The sequence below is a fragment of the Musa acuminata genome, chromosome BXJ2-2 (genome assembly GCF_036884655.1).
Source record: "Musa acuminata AAA Group cultivar baxijiao chromosome BXJ2-2, Cavendish_Baxijiao_AAA, whole genome shotgun sequence".
NCBI lineage: Eukaryota > Viridiplantae > Streptophyta > Magnoliopsida > Zingiberales > Musaceae > Musa > Musa acuminata.
The window spans coordinates 10,803,358-10,826,150 of NC_088339.1; the positions used below are offsets into that span (position 1 = coordinate 10,803,358).

The 22,793-nt window shown below is 37.1% G+C and overlaps 2 protein-coding genes across 4 annotated transcripts; both read right to left on the bottom strand.

The window, feature by feature from the left end:
* Positions 1-322: 322 nt before the first annotated feature.
* LOC103973585 (probable F-box protein At5g04010) lies at positions 323-1,343 on the bottom strand. Its single transcript, XM_018821492.2, has one exon. It carries the CDS (start codon positions 1,293-1,295, stop codon positions 465-467), a length of 831 nt encoding a protein of 276 aa, XP_018677037.2. The 5' UTR covers positions 1,296-1,343; the 3' UTR covers positions 323-464.
* A 3,390-nt stretch (positions 1,344-4,733) lies between these two features.
* On the bottom strand, positions 4,734-16,825 carry LOC103973581 (DNA-directed RNA polymerases II and IV subunit 5A). Of its 3 annotated transcripts, none has more exons than XM_009388194.3 (5): positions 16,577-16,825; positions 16,175-16,390; positions 11,058-11,237; positions 10,764-10,877; positions 4,734-5,019 (listed from the first exon to the last, which is right to left on the bottom strand). In XM_009388194.3, exons 2-5 carry the CDS (start codon positions 16,376-16,378, stop codon positions 4,894-4,896), a joined length of 624 nt encoding a protein of 207 aa, XP_009386469.2. In that variant the 5' UTR covers positions 16,379-16,390; positions 16,577-16,825; the 3' UTR covers positions 4,734-4,893. The 3 variants fall into 3 exon arrangements, with proteins under 3 accessions (XP_009386469.2, XP_009386470.2, XP_064950944.1); XM_009388195.3 differs by having other exon boundaries at positions 16,651-16,815; XM_065094872.1 differs by having other exon boundaries at positions 16,585-16,738.
* Between the last annotated feature and the right edge of the window lie 5,968 nt (positions 16,826-22,793).

Below are 22,793 nucleotides of genomic sequence, written 5' to 3' on the forward strand. Positions count from 1 at the left end.
GGAGAGGTAAAGGAGCTCGTAAAGTAATATTATATTACCCCATACGAACATGAATATATAAATCGCTATCGATATTTAGCTTTTATTCAACATACACTCGTTTTGTACAACATGTTACTTGTTCAACAGGGACTTACCGTTCACCTGGAAACAAAAACCAAAAACGCCCGAACAAGTAGGATGATAAAAGGCACTTATGGTTAGTTAGTTAACTCGACAATCGGAATCATTAATAAAATTATATATATATATATATATATATATATATATATATATATATATATATATATATATATATATTCCCTGACACTTCATCGAAAAGGGTTTTAGAACAACAAGTTTCATCAAAGGAGAAGTTAGCGGTCCGTACAACACCCGCAAGTCTCTCTTACGGCAGTGGCACGTAGTCGAGTTACGCCCCAATACGCATACAAAAGTCAGACTAGTAGATTGTTGATCGCATGCTAATGCCTCCAAGGCCAAAGAAAAGATTGCAAATATAGCAGACCATCAGCCACTTTTACGTACCTCCAAGCCTTGCTATTCATCAAACCGAAGCCTACCTTTGCTACCCTTTTCTTAGCTTCGTCATGGTCACAGCAAAGCTCTATAACTACTTCTGCCTCGAGGTCAGCTAAATCCATGGTCGCAGAGCAGCAACACGACGATGGACACGGCAATTTCTCCGAGAACCACAACTCGTTGCTCCCGACCGACGTGCCCTTGCCTACATAATCGATCAAAGTGAAGGCCTCTCGGCATTCCTTCGTCACCACCATCCAGACCACCCTCAGCTCCTCTTGAGCATCAACCTCTCCACGTTTATAGACTTCACCGATTCTCACCTCGAATCGGAAGATCCCGTGGAGCGACTCGAGCTCTTCTCCTGTAACGGCAAGCGACAGCACGGGCGCGTCGCCGTGGAAAACGTCGACCATGAAAACGAGGTGGCGGAGTGACAGGAGGGGCGGGGAGGGGATCGCGAGACGCCGCTTCGACGCAGCGTGTAGAAGCAGAAAGAGATGGCGATGAGAGACGGAGGGATTGGCGGTGGTCAAGTGGAGGGAGGAGGGGAAGAGGGAGTGGCAGATGGGCTTCCACAGGTGTTCGGAAGAGAAGATGGCGTACCAAGATTTGGAGACACAAGAGGCAACCGCCAGGGACTTGGGGTCTAGCCATTGGGATAGGAGTTGGATCACCTCCCATGGAGGAGCACTTGGGTTGGGACACGGTCTTCCTCTTCGTATGGTCGGTAGAGCAGATGGTGGCACAATCCTTGATTTGCTTCTATCCATTACACGCTTCGATTTGTTTTCTCTCTCTCTCTCTCTCTCTTCTTCTTCTCTCTCTCTCTCTGGATCTGTTTCCAAATGAGTGCGTATTTATGGACGATAGGGTTGGGCTGAGGGGAGAAAAGATGGAAGGTTGGGGGACACATGGACGGCCACCGATTTGCCAGGTGCTGGAGACACCAGTAGCTGATTGCACGAGGAGAAGGCGTGTCCCACGAACACGAACACGCGCAGTGTTCGTACTTCCCGGCGATCAACACGTGGTGCTTCGCCCTCTCCGTCGTCCTTTCTCAGGACTGTTCAAGAACAAAACGTTCTTCGGTCTTTTTTTGTATCGTCTTAATTGGACGAATTTTCGAAGAACAAAATTTTTTTTATCGGGAGAACCTCTGTATAAATTTTTTAAAAATTATTTTCATTTTTTTTAATTAGAGAAACGATAGAAGATTTAAATAAAATTTATATTTTTTGAGAAATATTTGATCTGTAATGGATCATTTTAACCTTTTGTTATGCAATCATTCAAAACTTATAAAATTCATTTGTAATTTGTATTGTCTATAAAGTATTTTTTAAAATGTTTACTTGTGATTCCGAGTGAATGTTTTTTCTAACATGTTTTCTCTTTTATAAGTCCTAAGAAATTATAGGAGATTGACCCTTTTTCAAAAGTCGATATTTATAATCTATTTTTTTTTATACCAACATCCTATCCACCGATCTATAAAGTGACAATGTCTAATATTTATATTATAATATTTTTTATAATTTCATCAAAATATTATAATTTTTTAAAAAAATATTATAATATAAATATAAATAGATAAAATCTAATAGAAACTAGTCAATATAATAAATAAAATTTTAAATTTGTATCTGTATTGGTTTAGGAACAAGAATAAACAAAAATAAATATTTTCATGTTAGTTATAGTAAATTTGAATAGGCTTACGATGTTTCGAAGAGCATTCATTATAAACAAACTCAAAAGCACTATAGCTGAGAAAATTAGATTGTCAATCCAAAATTCATAGACTAGTTTGGACCACTCCTTAAAAAAACGAAAGCTATCGTTATGCCAAAGGTGTTTTGGATACTAAGAATAATAAAAGCATCTTTTCAGAAATACCAAAAAAAGATGCTCCTCATCCCATGAAAAACCAAAAAAGAGAAGTTCTCCATAATTCGCCCATTTTAATTTCGGTTAGAATAGTTGGAAGGGAAATTTGTTCGTCCATCGAACAAACACAACGCATACAACTAGTGTGATTTTAAGTTGTCCTATGGTCTTGTTCATTGGTTTCAGCTCAGCTCAGCTCAGCTCAGCTCAGTTCAAGTATAATGGGTTTCGTGTCATTTTTAATCCGGTTTAAGTTGAATGGGTTTAGGTTTGACCTCCTTACCTGTCGATCAACTCTCTTGTCAACTTATGGTGGTTCCAAATCTTTATCCTAATCTCTTTGTCCTCCTTTTGTCAACTTATCTGCTGTTCTTCTATTTGACTTTTTTCTCATGTCATCCTCAGTACTCTCTGATATATTATTCTTTATAAGAAATACTTATTAGTTCGAAGAGATCGAATGATCTTTCTCGTGATTTGTGTAGTGTTAATCCCTATTCAACTTTCCCTTAACACATACATTTCTTGATATGGGAAGGGTGATATCGTCACCACTTCATTGTCAAGTGTCTAACATCCTAATACTTTGTGAACCTTAAGGATATCATGCGACTAGCACCTTGATGTCACAGATCCAACACACTCTGACACGGCACTATATAACGAACACATCAATGTCATGCAATAGATATGGTGTCATTTCTCTAATATTGCGATTGCACATATGATCATTGTGTAGTTTTTATATTTGATACGGCATGATCTCACTTGAAATTAGAAAAGGTGAGTAACCATCCTCGATATTAAGGCATGTATTTCAATAAAACAATCATGAAATCTAACTATAAAAATGTTCCGTATGTGCACTTTCCAACTAAGTCTCAAGTTTTGATACATTCAGTACTAAAGTACTCGATGACACTACACAATTGATGCTAATTTATGTATCGAAAAGATTTTATCAAATACACCACTATATAATTTTTTTTATAAGATTTAGTGGAGCTTCCCGACACAAAGACAAGCATAAAATAAAATTTAGATTAGTTCCCAACCAATATTCTAGTTGAATAACCAGAATCTTCATTAATAATTTTCGAACAACATATTAACCTAAACAACTAAGAGGTGTTGTTCGTCATTTTGTCATAGCTTATACCTTTGATTTATCCATCCGAATTAAATCATCGTCGATTCGATGCCCCAAAAATAAAATATCTATCTAAGCAAAGTAACATTTCTTTTTTCACGAACAGTGTTCATCTTGATAATCTTGAAAATTGTTCGAAGATGCTCAACATGCTCCTCGAACGTTTAGCTATAAACGACGATGTTATCCACGATCACAAACTTGTCCAAATAGCATTGGTAAGCCGAAAGACATCAATCACTAAGCATTGCATTGGTGCTTAGTTTGTGCCTCGATCACACGGTGTTGTGCATCCCATGTTTTAGTTTCAATTTTCATGCTTGATATATTGAACTGATATAAAGTTTCTTAAATAAAGTATACTTTGGACACACAATCTTAATTAGTTTGTGCTAGCTAATTCTGTAGTCGACACAATCTTAACGCCCTTGCGCTAGAGCTGATACTAGTAATTTGCACTTTGCAGTTTTCATGAAGTTTACATTAGAAAGGCTGGTCAAAAAACACAAATTAGTTTCAGAAGTACACACACATAAAACATCTGGCAACTTGATACAAGAATTATAATATGAGTTGAAATTGTGTCAAAACTACTTTTTGGATTACTGATATAATATTTGTATATTTTTCAATAACACTGATAGAAAAAAAAAAAATTAGACTTCAATTATACCGTTTCTAACAGACTATTCAAAATCAATGTATAATCTTGTTTTAAAATGTATAACGTTACTTACACCTAAATCATCCAAATTCACTCAATATCTTCGAAATGAATTTATAAAAGCAAGCTTCATCAATTTTTCTAGTTTAAAATAATTATTTATAATGATTTCAGCAAATTAAAAGATGAAATTACGTCGATATTGATTTTTAGACCCATCAACTTTATCGTGTGAAAATTATGCCTCAAATATTGTTCATTATAATGGTATTATGTTCTCCTATAACTTTGCATGGATTTCAAATTCACTAATTTTATACAAGATCACACTGATCTTGGCTTACTCATAATTAGTACAACTCTGAACAGTTGGCTAATTTTGTCGGCTGTAAGATCACACGGATCTTACAGCAAAGTTTGTTAATTTTCTCATGTTTATGCTCGTAGATCTCGGTCAACAAAATTTCTCATGCAAATGCTGGTTGGTTCCATGGATGAGCATGCTCCTGCGCAAACCATCATTCCCATATCACTGGAAACTAATAACCAAAGTAATTCTTAGGCTGCACCACAAAGGAAAGTTGTACTTAACAGCCAACAACAAAATAGAAATTGCACATCTGGATAGTACCAGCATATCTTTACAGCAGCAGGCATCTGAAACATCTCATACAACATATCGATAGGTCACATATCTGCCTGCAGTCTCACTAGGTCGGATGATCTTTACGACCTGTCCACGCTTTAGGCCATAATATCTTGCTATTGGATCTGTAACTTGGATTCGAGGAAGCTGAAAGAGAAAAACAATCATAAATAACAATATGGAAAATAGTACACAAACAAAGAGAAAAACAAGTAGACATACATAAAATAAATGCTTATTCACACATCAAATCAGTTTTTTATGTCAATCTTCTCATATATCATATGCACACACTCACGACTCTAATTTCTCATCTTGATCCTATCCTCTAGTTCAACCAACCACCTTTCTTTTTTTTTTGCTGTTTCAAATCCCCTTCACTCGTCTCCATCTTGATAAATATAAAAAGGCCTATCTAGAGGAAAATCTCAGCCAAACTGTCTTAAAGGAGGAACTTTGGTACTATGAGAGATTTAATGAGTTCCTTGACTTGTATAACCTTAAACGCTAAATATCTTCATGATTGCAGAATTTTTATTAGGAAAAACATTGGAAGACACTAAATATCTTCATGATTGTAGGAAAGAACATTTAACAAGTTTCTTGATCTACCTCTATGAGCAAATTCCGGAGCAACTGAAGACAACCAACAGAACTAGAAAAATGATAAGGAAGAACATCAAGATAAGCAAGAACATAAACCAAGAAAAGAAAGATAATTAACAGGGGCAAAAAGCCACCAAAAACCTTTTACTTGATCAATTACCATACTATAATGCACTATTTCCTAACTAGACCAGAAGATAATCAATTACCATACCTTCTTTTAGAGAAATGTGAGATATTCTACTCCAAATACGCCCAAAAAAAATAAAGATTGCACCTCTATCGGCCACCTTTTGCTAATGTTACTTAAAATAAGTCAATGATTTAAAAAGCGTTAGGCACCAAAAGGCGCTAAGGTCCAAAAACGCCCGAGGCGCTAAGCGCTCGCCCGAGCAAAGCGAGGCGCTAAAATATAAAAATATATAATATAATTAATAAATATAATTATTTAAAATTTTAAATAAAAATATGGTATTAAATTAAGAGAATCTATGATACAAAATCATAAATGAAAATTGGAGACTCTATTGAGTTGCTCTGTACACTTGCCATTTATCTTGAAACCTAACAATAATTTTAAATAAATAAAAATTAACAGTATTAAAATCAAAATAATATATTATTAATCTATTAACAGTATTGAAAATTAATAATTTCAAATAAACCTAACAATATTAATAGTATACAGTATACTGTTAACAGTATACAGAAGGAGAAGGAAAAGTGTAAGGGAGTGCTGACTGAGAAAAGAGGAAGCGACAGCGGGAGTGTAAGGAGGCAACAGTAGCGGGAGCGGGAATGTAAGGAGGCAGTGGCAGCGGGAGCGAGAGTGTAAGGAGGTAGTGGCAGCGGGAGCGGGAACGTAAGGAGGCAGCAGCAGTGGGAGCGGGAGTGTAAGGAGGCAACGAGAGCGGGAGCGGGAGCAACGAGCGGCGACAGCGGGAGCAGAGCGGCAACGGCGAGTAGCGACAGCGGCGAGCAGGAGCGGGAGCGGGAGCAAGAGCGGTGAACAGCGGGAGCGGCGAGCAGCGGCAGCGGTTGCAAGCAGCGACAGCGGCGAGTAGCGGGCGTGGGAGCGATGGCGGCAACGAGTAGGGTTAGCCAGTTAAGGTTGGGCAGCGACAACTGATATCGATTTTAGTTGGTCCGATTGAACCAACTAACCACCGGAGACCGAACCAGACCTAAAATCCTGGTTCGATCGCCTGGTTTAACACAGGTGCTCGCCCGAAGCACCCAGCGCCTGGGCTCGCGCGAGCGCCTAAGCGGCGCCTCTTTGAAGCGCGCCGCCTGGAAGTTTAGCGAGGCACTCGGGCCTCGCCTCGCCTCGCCCGAGAGCCTAGGTGAGCGCCCGAGCGCCTTTTTAAATCACTGAAATAAGCTATAAATTAGTCACAAAGAATGCGATAAAATTTAAAACAAGAATACACAAAAAGGATTAGAGACCAAAACTACTGCCACCCTTGAGTTCAACAATAAACAAGTAAATTGACTCAATCTAACATAAATAGACTGATTTGGACTACATTAACTGCCTGGATTACACCAGTATCTGGTTTAATCACTTCTGCAGAAACCAAAATCACATCTTTATTATGAAATGAAGCTACAAACTTACAATGTCTTCATCCCACGGCTCACAATTTTCAAGATCTGAAAGGACACACAATTCTCCAGACCCACACAAAGTGAATATCTTTCAAACTAGATATTGCAACATGATCTTTTTTCTTTCTTGGAATATCTTTGGTTCTATAGTCAATTGAATCATTCGGATTTTGTAATCCACAACGTAACAATACAAAGTTATAAATGATAAAGGCAATACTGAATGATTACGTCAAAACAACATACAAACAAAGAAGAGACAAATGAATGAACAGAAATTTTCCCTAGGATGTCCTGCTTGCTCTTACATATGAAAAGAAGGTTGTCAAACTTGCTTTTCTACCTAGAGGGATGCATAAAATCAGATCAAAGGATCGAGCTTTCCAATTTTCATCTGAGCATAGAAACATGCAACCCCGCAGCCTAGATTGAAATTCCAATAACCATGGAAAAGAAGATACCATTGCGTAATAACATTTTCTCTGATCCAAAGTTCATGGCAGAATCTAACATAATCTATATCAATATTATCATAGGCTCATCCAATTTTGATTAAATTATCAGCTTTAATGCAAAATATCATTTAGAATCCATCAATCAATCAACATTAACAGTCATAAAACCAAAATTTGGCCAACTCTAGATGATTTGCAACAATAATAACGGAGAGAGGAAGCCAATGACTACATAAAGAGAGAAAAAAAGAAACGTGTGGGAACAACCCATTTGATAATTTCAACCTACACCCATGGTACACCAAGGGTTCGATCTGATCAGGTTTAATTAGCTCTGACCAAAAACAGGATGAGTTTGGCATTTTTTCAAAAAGAACCTGATTGGCACAAGGAGAGGACAATATCACTTATACCCCACTATCATCCTCACCCAACCCAACCGACAAGAAAATTCCCCATAATAAAATGTCATAAATAATTTTGCATATTATATTTCATATATATCAAAACATATGCCAATTATTATGTATATTTTTCAAAAATCATTAACATCAGGGGGGAAGCCAAAAAAAATACTACTGTCAGCTTGGTAGATATAAGAATAGATTTTTTTTAAACTAGGATAGGTTTTCTCGCCATATTGTTAGTGGAGATATTTTAATTAAAAATACCTCTACACAAATCTCCATATACCTCTTCACATACCACTGAAATTAATTTTCTCACCTCCTCTAACAACACTCTCCTTGACACATATCTAAACCATCTTAAATGTTCTTCCTCATCTTGTCTTCTGCAAAGTTACACCTAATTTTTCACAAAAAATCTCATTTTTATCCTTTCTAGTAACACAAACCTCCCTTCATCTATATCCATTTTAACCCATAATTTTTATTCTATATATAATATATTCACCAATCTCTCCATTTTGTTGAATAACCGATCCAAAATACTTAAAGAATTATCCCAATGTACAATACGAGAGGTACATATCGGTCTGAGCATGGACTGATACTCGAACCACCTTGTTTCTGACGATCCGATTAAAATAGTAAAAAAATCAAAACGTGGTCGGCCCTAATCCATTTCTGCATTAAAAAAGAAAAAAATAGAAAATTAGGGCTCACGAATGCCAGCACTTTTCTCGCGAATGATGCCGCAGCCCTCGCTGTTGCCACTTCGCTGCTGCGATGCTGCAGCCCAGGCTGCCTCTTCGCTGCTGTGATGCTCCCGCTGCCTTCCCAGGTGTTATTGCTGCACTTCTCCTCTGCTCCGCTTCTTCTTCTTTCTTTTCTCCTTCCTCCTCTATTCCTCCACCGCCCCTTCCTTTTCACCCTCGTTTTCTTCCTCGTCGAAACATCGATACGCACCGACATATCATGTGTTAGTACATCGATATAGACTGGTACATTCAGGTTTGACAGAATGCCGAAACAGATCCGGCACCCGAAAAGGCAAACCTTGCTATGTAGTCAATTTTTCTAAGTTACATGTTATAATTTTAATCTTAGTCCTACTTAGTGAAGTCATTAGTGATTATACTTGGTTCCAACATTTTCCACTATGTAACATAGTAAATGTTTACTTTTGATTCTTCTATTTCCTACAACATATATCTAGTACTATAAATCTATGTTCATTCGTTCAGCTTTTACCGAGCACAAATTTACAATCCTTATAAATAATTCTATCTACTTTTCTGAAGAGAATATTGTAACTAAAAATATGGTCACTTACATAACTAATCAAATGTTCATCGAACTAAGTATAAATAGTAAAATCTAAGTTCATACCATTTCTCTCCCTACATTCCAAACCCCCATGGACTCCATTAAATTCACTATATTTTTTGACACATGCCCATTCAAATCCCATCCATTAATATGTTTCTCAATTGAAGGCATTCCTTGAATAATCTTGTCTAAATTCTTCCAGCATTGTCTTTTGGTTTGTTCATATAATCCAATTTGAGAATCATAAGTACTTATAAAATTTAAAGTCTCCTAGATGAATACAAATTTTAAAATTATAATGTTGTCACCAAATCTCTTTACCTTTGCAACGTGTCCCTAAGATCCTGGTCTGAAACAATATCTACAACATTTCTGTGTCATAACATTTTCAAGATACCAAACAATATCTACAATGTGTCCTTCAAGACTTTTACACTTAAGTCTCCTGCAAACAAATTATGTTGATTATTCTTCTGGTTATTGTATCCACCAAGTTTAGCATTTTTCATAAAAGTGTTTGTACATTCTAAGTTGCTTACTCAATCCTTAGATCTTGAACTAATTTCCTAATTTGCATTAACCCAAAACAATAAAAGAATCCTTGCCTATCTTGTACCACAGCTGGGCAACGATAACATAGACCACTTCCAAAACGACCTTCAAGTCCACCCTTCTGACTTTAACGAAACTGAGTAGTGGAGGTCCCCCACTTCACCTCCGGATGATGACTTAAAGTGATTAAGATCCATGTTCATGATGTAAAATAGTTTTTTTTACACTAGCTATCAATAACCATGCAACTCTTTTCCTTTTCATCCGAGACAAGGTCCGTAAGTGACAAGGTTGGCTTATAGATCAATCAAACAAATTATCTAGTGAACAGTTATCAAGTGCTAATCCATGGACATTCAAATGTGTGTGTCATTCTTGATGAGAAATGAAGAATTTAATTATCAAGTTTTTGGAGTTCATGACAGATAATCACAGAGAAAGAACTTGATGACAAAAAACTAGATTCATGAACACAAAAAACTAGATTCATGAACACATATATCAAAATGCCCCAAAAAACAAGTCCGAATAATTTAATATAGAACCATGATTGATGGCATTAGTAATAAGAAGGCTAACATGAGTTCAAGACAACCTAGGAAAAAAGAGGAATTCAAGGTTCAAACAAGGATAGCATGATGAAGTTCTTATGTAAAGATAATATCATCAGATCAATTATGAGAATTCTTTTGATGCTGCACAAAGTGACTTTGTAAGCTGAAGTTCAGGCCACCAAAACAATGTCTCAAGACATAACTCCAGCTCTGTTATCCATATGCATGCTTAGAATGACAAAGTGCTTATGTAAGCATTATAACACCAATTCAAGATCTTGTCAGAAACTAATTAATGATGCTAGGATACTTGCAAATGCATCAAATAAGCCGACATCAGTTTTACCACCATAAGTATATCAATTTTTATCAATCTTGGCTACCTGAGTTTCCTTCAGTGTATAACGCTCCAGTAATGTCTTCTTTTCCTCACTTGTCAGAACCTGATGCTCTGGAACAAGTACATGGTCCTTGATATTGACAAGAAGCTCTGCCTCCTATGTTTTAATATTATAAGACAAAAATCAATAGATACACTTACCTAAAAATTAAGAAGAAACAAACAAAAAAGAAATATGACAAGAAAATTTAAACTTCCAAATAATAAATTTAAACTTAAACCAATATGAGCTTGCTATGAAGCAGCTGCTAGAATTGCAAAAGAGGAAATGATATACCTGAAAGACCTCCAAATGATACTTCTGAGATGCTTCTTGCAGGGATGATCTTGCAAATGGAGTTAGATTTTGTTGAACGACTAATATTGCTCTAAACACGTTCTCTTGTTTCATACGCTCAACATACTGCTTTATTTGTTTTACACCAACCTTTGCTTCAGTTGGAAAGAAGACATAGATCTGCTATCATGAAGTGAAAAACATAAATGTGGTGTTGTAAATTAGTCACGATGATTAAAATCTTGATTAAGACATTATTAGTCACAAAGTCATAACAGACAGATCATATAGGATCTTAGAACACTCTACAGAGGCTCACAAAATGAATCACCAAGTAGCAATTGGAGCTTTAATAACAAAATAAGTGGACATGACTGACCATGAAGACTCAAATACAAAAACAGTATGCAAAAATGCACAAGTACTAGTTTCTGCATGTGTGCAGGTGAGAATCCATAAACCAATGTCCAAAGGCTGAGAAGAAAATAGGTTAAAGAGAGTAAAAATGTTAGACAGATCAATTAACAGTAACTGTAAATCACTCTGGAAAAAACTATCAGTCACAATAAAGAATACAATATATCCAACAAAAACAACTAGTTGCTTTAAATCAGCAACAACTTCTATAAAAATGATATCATCACAACTTAATTCATTCAAGACTTGCAAAAAATGGTAGTCAAGTATGTACTGGATTAACCCAATAGACTTCAAACTTGTCTAGAAACTTGTTCTCGAGCTTGCAATTCAGGCATTTTAGCCACAATAAAGCTTAAAATACTACTAGCTGCCTTATTTTAACCAAGGTTATTTAACATTTTATTAATGATAAGAAACCCAAATTGGTACACTTCCTATAACCATTTGTCCAAGAAAGCCCTGAAAATTTTTTATGCAAAATTACAACAGAACCTAAGCTGGATGCCATGGGTTTGATTCAGGCTGACCTTGAGTAGGCTTATGTTGAAAATGCACAGATGATGAGACCACAAAACTCAATCTTCACACAGATGGGTTCATACCAAACCATGTTTACTGGTCCAGGCATTAATAGGAATGTGGAACACCTCTTTTCAGGTGGTTCAGTCCCCTTCTTTCTTAGAAGCTGCAGCGCATCTTACATTTTAAAGTCCCTAGGACGCGAGTCGTGAGTGACTGAGACTTGCAGACCCACCCGCTCATTGCTCGCATCAGCCACTGCCCACCGCCAAATCAGTATCTTCTCCTCCTCCCCCATCCCCCATCCCTTACCTCTTCTCGGTACCACAGAAGGTGTCAGCACATCGCTATGCCAGCACTTACCACACCCATATTAGTCTGACCATGGACAGCACAGGTCTGGTACCGGAAATTGAGTTTCCTAAATGAGACCTTGATGAACCCCATCTTGTCATGAGAAGTCAACTTGGTAACGGGACCTACATGAGCATGTAAAGTCATTACATCAAACTAATGTGCAAATGACTGAGGGACACAAATGGGTATTGAGATTTTAAAAAGGATTTGATAGTTTATATAAATTTATTGGAATAGAACTGAAATTTAAGCAACCTTCTGAATTTTAACTCAAAATATCACCCTCTAAGAGTGCGTTTGGAAACACATTTGAAATATGCATTGAGGGACAATGCACATTTCAAATGCAATTCAGTGTTTGGTATTTTTTTTTCCAAATCGCATTTGACCTCGATGATGTATTGCAAATGTTGATGGTATCTCAGGGTAGGATTAATATTCCAACATTTATGGGATGCTAATATAATTTTTCAAATTCCCAAAGTGCCCTATTGCATTATCTAAAATCACAAAATTACCAACATGATTTAGTGAAAATAACATAATTCATCTTCTATAAGATAAAATTTTATTTATTTATTTATTTGTTTTCAAAGGTTATATTTATTTATATAATTATATTTTTATGTATTATATGTCTAGGTCATATGAATTTTTTTTGTAAAATTACATACATTCATTTATTTTATTTGTTTACTTATTATTTTAAATAAAAAATATTTATTTCTTTTTAATAAATATTCAAAATATTAGAAAGGTAAATTTGTCATATAATATTTAATGGACTTTTGAAATATAATTTTACTAAACAACACTCACGTTAATGTATATTTAAGAAAAAAATTTCATCTATTATTCACAAAACACTAAAAGCCATTCACTCGAGCCTCCATATCCAAATGCACATTAAGAATGCAAATGTGTTCCCAAATACAGCCTAAATTCTAGGATTCATATTATAAGAGTGGCAATGTTCCCAACGAAAGACAATTTTCTTATTACTTGGAAGCTAAGGCTTGTTGAGTTGCCTATAAACACTCCACCAGGAATAGATGCAAAATTATGCATTTGTCCATGGAGTAATTTTGCCATCTACCACCCACCACAGGTGTTCCATTTCAGATCATCACAAATTGCTTACTATAAACCGTTTGAATACTACCGTCACACACACCAGTCTTCAACCAAATAAAAAGTACTATCTCAAAGTATCTGGCATCCAAGTAATAACATCAGGAGAAAAAAGAGGGTAAGAGAGGGGAATAGGAGAGGAGAGAATAAAAGCGGGGGACGAGGGGATCAAAGCAAGAGAGAACAAGAAACGGGAGGAGATGGGAGGGGAAGAAAGGGGAGAAAAGAAACGAGAGAACATAAAAGGACAGGAGAGTACCAATGGAAGAAAAAAGATCAGCTTGTTGCAGCGACATAAAGGAGGTGGCTTGGCCTGCATAGCGACAACGAGAAGTGGTGAAGCAGAGGTGGAAGGGTTGGACCAACGATGGCAGCAACGACGACAGCAGTAGAGACAAACCTGAAGAGTCATTTCATGCATCTAGATAGTGGGGGGTATGAATCATCAGTGTTTTACTTTTTGAACTTCTATCTGATTAAAAGAGGTGGCTTGACCTGCATAGTGACAACGAGAAGTGGTGAAGCAGAGGTGGAAGGGTTGGACCGATGATGGCAGCAACGGCAACAGTAGTAGGGACAAACCCAAAGAGTCATTTCAGGCATCTAGATAGTGGAGGGTATGACTCATCAGTGTTTTACTTTTTGATCTTCTATATGATTTTTTTTTTTGCTTTATGATATTTTATATGAGTACTCTTGAGTTGACTCTAAACTCAAGTCGACTCACAAAAGTCACCAACTTTACTAAGTCATAGTCAACTCGCAAGGAGACCCCATCAATAGAAATCTGATTCAATGTCTGGTGTAAGTCACCATGCTTAATATGGGTCACAAGATCATGCAATCCTATGGTCTAGTTCACGATTTTAATAAAATTAATTTGCATGTCTTGATTTTCAAAAATGCAATATTCTTAACACAAACTAAGTTATTTTCCCCAAAAAATTGTCGATCCATCCATTGCACAAGGATGATACCTAGTTTGAGTAGTAGAAATCACTTTGTTGAAGCACATTTGACCTTTCAAATCAGTCCATCTACTAATATAATATTTATTTTATAATAGTAACCACAATAATTTTTATTATAACCTGAAGGACACCCAATGATTACTCTATGTACTATATATTATCAATATTTCCATTTTATTGAATAATAGTTCCAAAAACTTCTTGTTCATTCATTCTAATTATATCTTGGATTTTTTCTTAGTATAACCAAGATTACATCCCATAATTCAATCTTAGTTCCAATTAATCTAAAACCTTTAGATTCCAAGATTTGTTATATTCAAGTTTAAAATCAATTTCATTTATAATCATCCCATTCAACTCACACAATTGGGGTCTATAATGTACATGACAAGTAAAATTTGTCCATTATCAATTTTAAAATAAAAGAACTTAAATTTAATCCTTGATGTAATATTCAAATTGCATGAGCAGTGATTTCTTCAAAATTTAATTCCAAATAAGTATTCTCAAAATCATTTTAGGACAGATTAAAAAGAGGAGATATTGATCCTGTATGGGTCATCTTGAATTTCACCCCTCAAAAAGACAAAATAATGAGATATGAGAAATTCTCAAAATTAAGTGAAATTCTGTAAGTGTCATTTAAGATATAAAAATCAATGGTAAGAAATCCTAGATTATATAATTAACTGTTGCTAAATCACATCACCTTCAAAGTCTTATGTTCTTTACTGTCATCAGATAAAAGACGAAGGATCAAAGCCAACAATAAACTTCTGCCAAAAAGTATCAAAAACATACAACACCTGATAATAGCTTTAATTTCATGTGTAAAAAAATCAAAAAAAAAAATTCTACAAGATTGCTGTAAAAAGAAACTGCCACTGTTTGTAGCAAGAACAGAAGAAACCTAATCAATTATATAACTAATTCAAAAAAGAAAAAAGAAACATGCAGATGAGAACTTCAGACATTGGTTAAAATATGAAGGAAGCCATCGTAAATACAACTATGAATTGCCTTGAATTTACACAACAGGTTCAGCACAATAGACCACAGAAAGAATATCTTCCATTTAACAATAACCAAACAAAGTGATACAATTAAAAATAAAGGTTGATAGCCAGGAATTCGGACATTTTAAGCCATTTCAAAAATCTAAATGGGTCAAAATGATCCTTAGAAGACACTCCCAAATATTTGAGGATCCCCAAAATTTAAGTTCAACAAGGTATAGGGTAATCAAACGAACAAATATCAACAAAGGAGGCTATGACTGGACTATCAATCCATTAGGTAAATTATAACAATTAACCACCTAGAGTGCGAAAGGTTGACTACTTAAAAACAATGATATAGAAGAAACCTATAATAGAACTTTTCCTAATTAGCAAATCAAGAAACAATATAATGATCATTAGAAGTCAAAAAGATAGCAAAGGCATAAGTAAATATAAATCAAAAAGAAGAGTTAATGAAGTCTGACAGAGACAAATTCATCACCATAAACAAAAGATGTAATTGGCTGATGCACAGAAAATAACATACGCCTGGTATTCGTTGCAACTGCAACCATTACAAAACAAAGACAATAAAATACGAAAAGAGAAGACCTAAAGCATGTCAACAAGATAATTATCTATAGAAAGGAAAGACCCAGCTTTTTTTTTTTTCCTCAAGAGAACAACCACAATCGAAGATAAGAAAGTGATGGACCTGATCGTTGTTATCGTTCTTCTTCTGCTTATTGATGACAAGCTCATCCCGCTTAGGGTTCTCCCCATATTTCTCCAAGAACTGGAGCATGTTTATGTCGATGTCTTTAGCAGCAACGACAAGGTATCCTCGGTCCCTCAGCATCTGCATCACCGTCCGTCTGATCCGAAACAACCGGCTGACCTCGCCCTCAGAGGTTGCCATCTTCCTCGATAACTAATCATGTTTCACGATTACCGCAACACATCAGGGAAAGGGGAAAAGGAGAACGAAAGAATCATGAAAGACATTCATCTTAGCAACAAAAAATTGGGAACAGCCAATGCGAAACTCCAACCAAATCGAAAGAGACTTTAATCAAGTTATTGAATGTTACGACGCAAAGAAAGTTGTATGAAAGACCTCCGAACCCTTGCGCTAGGGTGGTTGCAAGAAGCAAGATGAGAACAGGAGAGAAGGACGGAGGGAGCGGCTACCGCAACGATCTCGGAGAGCGGGGGACACAGGAGACGATCCACAAGATGCGAGAGAAGCGGCCTTCGGTATCTCTGCGAATCGTAGGGTTTCGTGGGCGAGGCGAGCGACCCCGAGAAATAGGGTTGGGTTCAGCGGAGCAGTGCGATCATGAGTGGGGCCCAGGGTGGATTTAGTGTGGACGGACAAATCAATTGGTTGTCTATACCATGATATTTACATCTTATAGTTATTTAGTCTTCTTAATCAATTAAAATTGAGCTTTATATTATACTATACGAGGTGGGTTTAACGATTATAAATATTACGTTGAATCTTAGATTTTGATGATGAAATAAATTAATAAGATTTTAATGATAAAATAAATTAGTGAATTAATGATCTAATCAATGTGTTGAGATAAGTGATGTAGGACTAACTACGATCGAGAGAAAGATAAAATGATTAAAGAAGAATCGAAGTTGGGCTAGAGTCAGTGATTGGGCATTGGGCCGAATGAATCGGGGGATATACCGAAAGATCAGTTGATGCAGTAAAATCTCATTGGAGGATCACCGAGAGTTCGTCGAAAGCTCACTGGAGGTTTACTGGGAGTTCGTCGAAGGCTCATCGGAGGTTCACCAAGAGTTCGTCGAATGCTCGCTGGAAAATTGCCAAGAGATTACTAAAAGTGTTGAATCTCGGATTTTGATGATGAAATCAATTGATGAGTTTGTAATCTAATCTGCGTTTTGAGTGATGTAGGACTAGCTTCAATCAAGGAGAGGCAAATTGATTAAAGCAAGAAAAATCATGTTGGGCCAAAGTGGAACATGTCAGAAGATTAGATATCGAGCCGAAGGATCGGTTGACATATTAGCAGAAGGCTTCAGGCTATGGGTTTGGGCATCGGGCCAAGAAGAATGAAAATTACACTAAGAAAATTGGAGTTGCGGAGGTCAATTGGCCGATTGGGCAATATGCCGCAAGAGAAGATGATGCATCGAAGAATCGGACGAGGCGTCGATAAACCAATGACATGTCGGACAAAGGATTCATGCTTTGTAATCATTTGTCTAAGATCAAAGTTGTTTGTGGGGCTAATTGAGTTAACTTTTGGTGTAATCATATCAACTCAATTAAGGGCCAATTGGGTCTTAATTGGGACTGATTTAGGCTCATTGGGAGGTTCATTCAGTGACCCAAAAGTTGGGTCAAGTGGCGGCACCACCAGAATAGGTGGTGGAACCGCTTGTGAGTTGGAAAACTTAAAAAACCCCATCTCCGAAGCTATCAGGCAGTGGTACCACCCAATGATAGTGTGTCAGGCAGTGGTACCGCCTAGTGTCAGGTTGCAGGCGATGGTACTATCTAGTGTAGCCAATGGTACCACTCGTACTCGGAAGACACGAAAATTTAAATTTTTGGCTTCATTTTTTAAACCATTTAGGGCCTATAAATACCCCACTAGAGCAGCAAGAAATGAGCAAGAATTCTTGAGAAAAAAATTAAGTAAACTCTACCAAAACTTTGAGTTCCCTCCTCCTAGTGCTTAGAGTTAGTCCTATGGAAGGTGTGTGAGGGAATACTTATAAAAGAGTGACTTGTAAGGGTTATCTCCTGAACTCGTGAAAAGGAGAAAGTGCTATAAAGATATGGTTGGTCTTCGCCTATTAAAGGAATATCTTTAGTGGATGCCGGTGACCTCAACGGAGGAGGAATCGGAAGTGGATGTCGGTCATTATGACTGAACCACTATAAATTTCGGTGTGTTCTTTCCTTACTGCTTATTCTCTTTATTGTATTTTACTTTACTTCGTTGCAAACTATCCAATCCCCTCTTCTCATTCACTTGCAAACTTATATGAGTAAAACAAACGGTTTTTGTTAAAATCAATTTTTATCATACGAGGATTTTCAAACCGATATAATTTTTTGCACTATACTAATTCACCCCCTCCCCCCTCTTAGTGCCAACTCGATCCTAACAATTGGTATCAAAGCCATGTTTTTTTTGTTTGGTTTAACACCCAAGAGAAATGACTCTTTTCGATTTTCAAGATTGTCACTTTATCATTTGTCCTCCTATGTTCAATGGGACAGACTACACTTATTGGAAAACTCAGATGAGAGTTTTCTTGCTTTTGTTGAATCTTGATTTATGGAATATTGTTAAAAACAGATTTCAAAAGTCTTTCTTCCAATGAACGATTGGAATGAGTTGGAGAATAAGACTTTCTCTTTAAATACCAAGGCTATGAATGCCTTGTTTTGCGCTTTAGATAAAAATGAGTTCAATCAAGTATCTTTTTATGAAACGGCTTTCAATATTTGGCACATATTTGAAATCACCCACGAAGGCACTAGTAAAGTTAAAGATTCAAAAATTAATTTTTTAATGCATGATTTGTTAGGATCGGAGCGGCACTAAGAGGGGGGGGTGAATTAGTGCAGCGGATTAAAACTCCGATTTTAATCCAAAATCTTTCGTACGTTAAGAACGAAACTTGAGAAATTTAACTTGAAGGCGTGTTCTTAAAGTTGCGCAGCAAGAGCAATAAGGAACTAAAGCAGTAAGAAGATTTGCAGTAATGTAAATGACAATAATAAAAAGCAAACCAGAGATTACGCCGATTTTTAGAGTGGTTCGGTCAAATGACCTACTCCACTTGCGAGGCCCCTCTTCGATGAGGCTCCCACCTTCCACTAGCAAGTCTCTTGAAATGGAAGGGTAAACACCCCTCTTACAACCTTTTACAAGCAGCTCAACCTCTTACAAATTTTCAATAAGAAAGAAGGAGGAGAACTCTCTAGCAAATTGAAAACAAGACTTGCTAAGACTTTCTAAGACTTTTCTCTCAATCAAAATGCTTCTCAAAAGTTGTAACCTCAGCTGAGATTTGAGGGGTATTTATAGGCCTCAAGAGGATTCAAATTTTGGGCTCCAAAATTTGAATTCTCTTAGGGTTCCCGGTGCTGGCGGTTCCACCGCCCAGCCAGGCGGTGCCACCGCCCAGCGCTCGGGTGCTGGACGGTGCAACCGCCCAGCCAAGGAGGTGTCACCGCCCAGCACTCGGGTGCTGGGCGGTGCCACCGCCCAGCCAGGCGGTTCCACCGCCTGGCTTTCCGATTCATTGGTTTGGCTTATTTTTCGCCCAAACCAAATTTGACTTTGGGCCCAGTTGGCCCCTAACCAGGATATAGGATTATCTCTTAATCCTAATCCTAATTACAGGTGAACTACATAACAAAAACATCCTAAGCAAGTTTTTTAACCGCGAACGTCGAGTCTTGTTCCGGCGAGCTTTCCGACGAACTTCTTCCGACGGACTCCCTGCAAGCTCCCAATCTTTGTGATGACTTTAACGAGTAGCCGAGCCTTCTTGGTGATCTCCGCGAGCCTCCGACGATTTCTTCGGCGAACTTCCGACACGTTCCCGATTTCTTCTCGGACGGTTCCGGCAGCATCTCCGATGATTCTTCGGTCTCTTAAACGTCCATCGAGCTTGACTCCGGTATCCTTGCTTTATGTTTTCTGGTTATCGTAGTTAATCCTGCACACTTAACTCAATAATATGGATTAGATCAAATAACCCATCAATTGATTTTATCATCAAAATCCGAGATTCAACAATCTCCCCCTTTTTGATGATGACAATCAATTGATGACGGAGTTAAACGTAACTCCCCCTATCTATATGCCATATTATGAGAAGATAAAACACTTGAATTTCATCATTGAATTCAAGTATAAACCTATAAGCTCTAACCGTAGAACTTATCGTTATTCTCATTAAGCATAATGTAAATGCGAAACTTTGATGAAAATCATAAGTTAAATGATACTGGACGAGTTTCGCCACGATAGAAGATAAAGATTTTCAATATAAATTTCATGATATCAATCTTGTGATATTTTCAGGGATTTGCAAGTTATATAAGACATTTATATCACAAATTTCATATTAGCCATGCTATCGTTCTGGTGTAAGTCATCACTTCTCCCCCTTTGTCATCAACAAAAAGAGACAAGCCAGCTAATTGATGATCATAGAAAAAGGTTTAGCATTTATCAAGGTTCTTCATTCAAATTTTCCAGAAATAGTTTGTCCAAAAGACATCATCATCTATGCAGATTAAGACAGTAGTTTTCTAAAGGAAAGATCAGTTATCGTACAATCGATGACAAACATGAACTTGTTTTTGAACAGCAAACAGGACAGAATAAAAAGATACATCAATTTAATCCTTAGGAGGTAATCCACAGTGCTGATACATGATATCTATTTTTTCATTCATCTGTCGTAGTGTCTTCAAAATTTCAACTTGTTGATTCTGAATTTGTTCTTGCTGTGATTTGATCTGAGATAGCTCCGCCATAATGATATCTTCAGAGGAGGAAACAGGAGCTGAAGGTGCTGCTCCAAAGGGACTAGGAGGAGGAGATTCATTTCCCATAAGAATTGGTGTTTCGGGTTGTTCTATTTGTGTAGGAATTGGATCCGTTCTTCTAGGCTGCCTAACCCATATGCCATTGCTAAAAGTGCACCTAAGTTTTTTTAGCAGGTTTTTATTTATTATGTTATATCGATCATTTTGAATAGATTCTTCATTGGGTGGAATGCTAATGTCATAGGCATGAAGAATTCTAGTGATTAACCTCCCATATGGCAATATAGTATCCTTAGTCATAATTTCCTGCATGTGTTGGCGAATCAAGTACCCGAAACAATTATGCTGACCGGTCATAATCCAATACATGGTTCCTATCTCTAACTGACTTACTTCGTCAAGATGAAATTGTTTGGGGAATATGATGCTTGTGATAATGTGATGAAGAATTTTAGAGTTGAAAGGCATTAAGTGTTCACAGCTCTTGGGTAGGAAGTCAAGGTTTGGATTTGCAAAAATTGTATTCACGGCTTCGGAATAGGTTGCTCCTATTTTTTTGACGTCCCATTTACCTTTAAAATAGCAACCCCTATCTTTTTCAGTTATGCCAATTAGCTCACAAATGGTGCTGTCAAAAATTCTAATGGGTGTTCCTAGAATGTAAGTGCTTAGGCTATCATTGTCTTCATATAGGTTGGTATAGAACAATCTCACTAACCGTGGATAGATTGGTTCATCTATTTGTAGTAGAGGTAGAGCTTCTAGTTGAGCAAACCATTTAATTGGATCTAAGTCTTCTAGTTCATCCAAATCAATGTATTTTCCTTTATGGACACATCGTATTTCAAATTTTGGAAAGCTAAGGGCTACCTCTTTTGATCTAAAAAGGTCATGGTTATATGAATCTCCTTGAATCCTTATTCCTTTTGATCTCTTTGGAGCCATTTTCTAGACAGGATGATGATACCAATTGTTAAGAATAAGCAAGAGAAAGAGAAAAGAAAGGAGGGATTTCAAGAGTTACCTCGTGGAGATTATGTTGAGAGATGGAAGGCTTGGACCACCAAGAATCCTTCTCCAATGTGTCTAAGAGTTAGAATGAGGGTTAGAAGAAATTGGGAGTGGGTTTTGAGAACTCTCCCTTCGGGTTGGGGGCGGTGTCACCGCCGGCCCTAACCCTTTGGGTTAATAAGGGTCGCTCGGTCGGTGCCACCGCCAAACCGAGCGGTGCCACCGCCTGGCGCTCGAGCGCTCAGGCGGTGCAACCGCCAAATCTGGCGGTGCCACCGCCTGGCGCTCGAGCGCTCAGGCGGTGCAACCGCCAAATCTGGCGGTGCCACCGCTGGCATCCCGTGGAGGAAAAAAAAAATTTTCTTCCTCACCCCTTTTTTTGTTTGCTTCCCTCAAGATAATAAGTTATATTTTAATGGATCATTTTGAGTTGAAGAAGAAATCAAATTCATAAAAGAAAGGAAAAGAACGAGTCATTTTTCGTGAATCTCATTTTAGGGACAATTTAACATGCCTAATTCCCTTCTAATGAATTCAAATTGATCTTCGTTCAGAGCTTTTGTGAATATATCTGCTAATTGATGCTTTGTGTCAATGAATTCTAGAACAACATTATTGTTAAGGACATGATCGCGTATGAAATGATGCCTAACGTCGATGTGCTTAGTTCTAGAATGCTGAATTGGATTTTTAGTAAGACATATGGCACTAGTATTATCACATTTTATGGGAATATTTTTAAAGTGAATTCCATAGTCTTCTA

Excerpts from the sequence above, each read along its gene's own strand:
- LOC103973581 (XM_009388194.3), bottom strand. The coding sequence starts at position 16,378 with ATGGCAACCTCTGAGGGCGAGGTCAGCCGGTTGTTTCGGATCAGACGG. Across the intron at positions 11,238-16,174 it reads AGAACGATAACAACGATCAG|ATCTATGTCTTCTTTCCAAC; the intron begins GTCCATCACTTT and ends TCATGATAGCAG. Across the intron at positions 10,878-11,057 it reads ATCATTTGGAGGTCTTTCAG|GAGGCAGAGCTTCTTGTCAA; the intron begins GTATATCATTTC and ends ATTAAAACATAG.
- LOC103973585 (XM_018821492.2), bottom strand. The coding sequence starts at position 1,295 with ATGGATAGAAGCAAATCAAGGATTGTGCCACCATCTGCTCTACCGACC.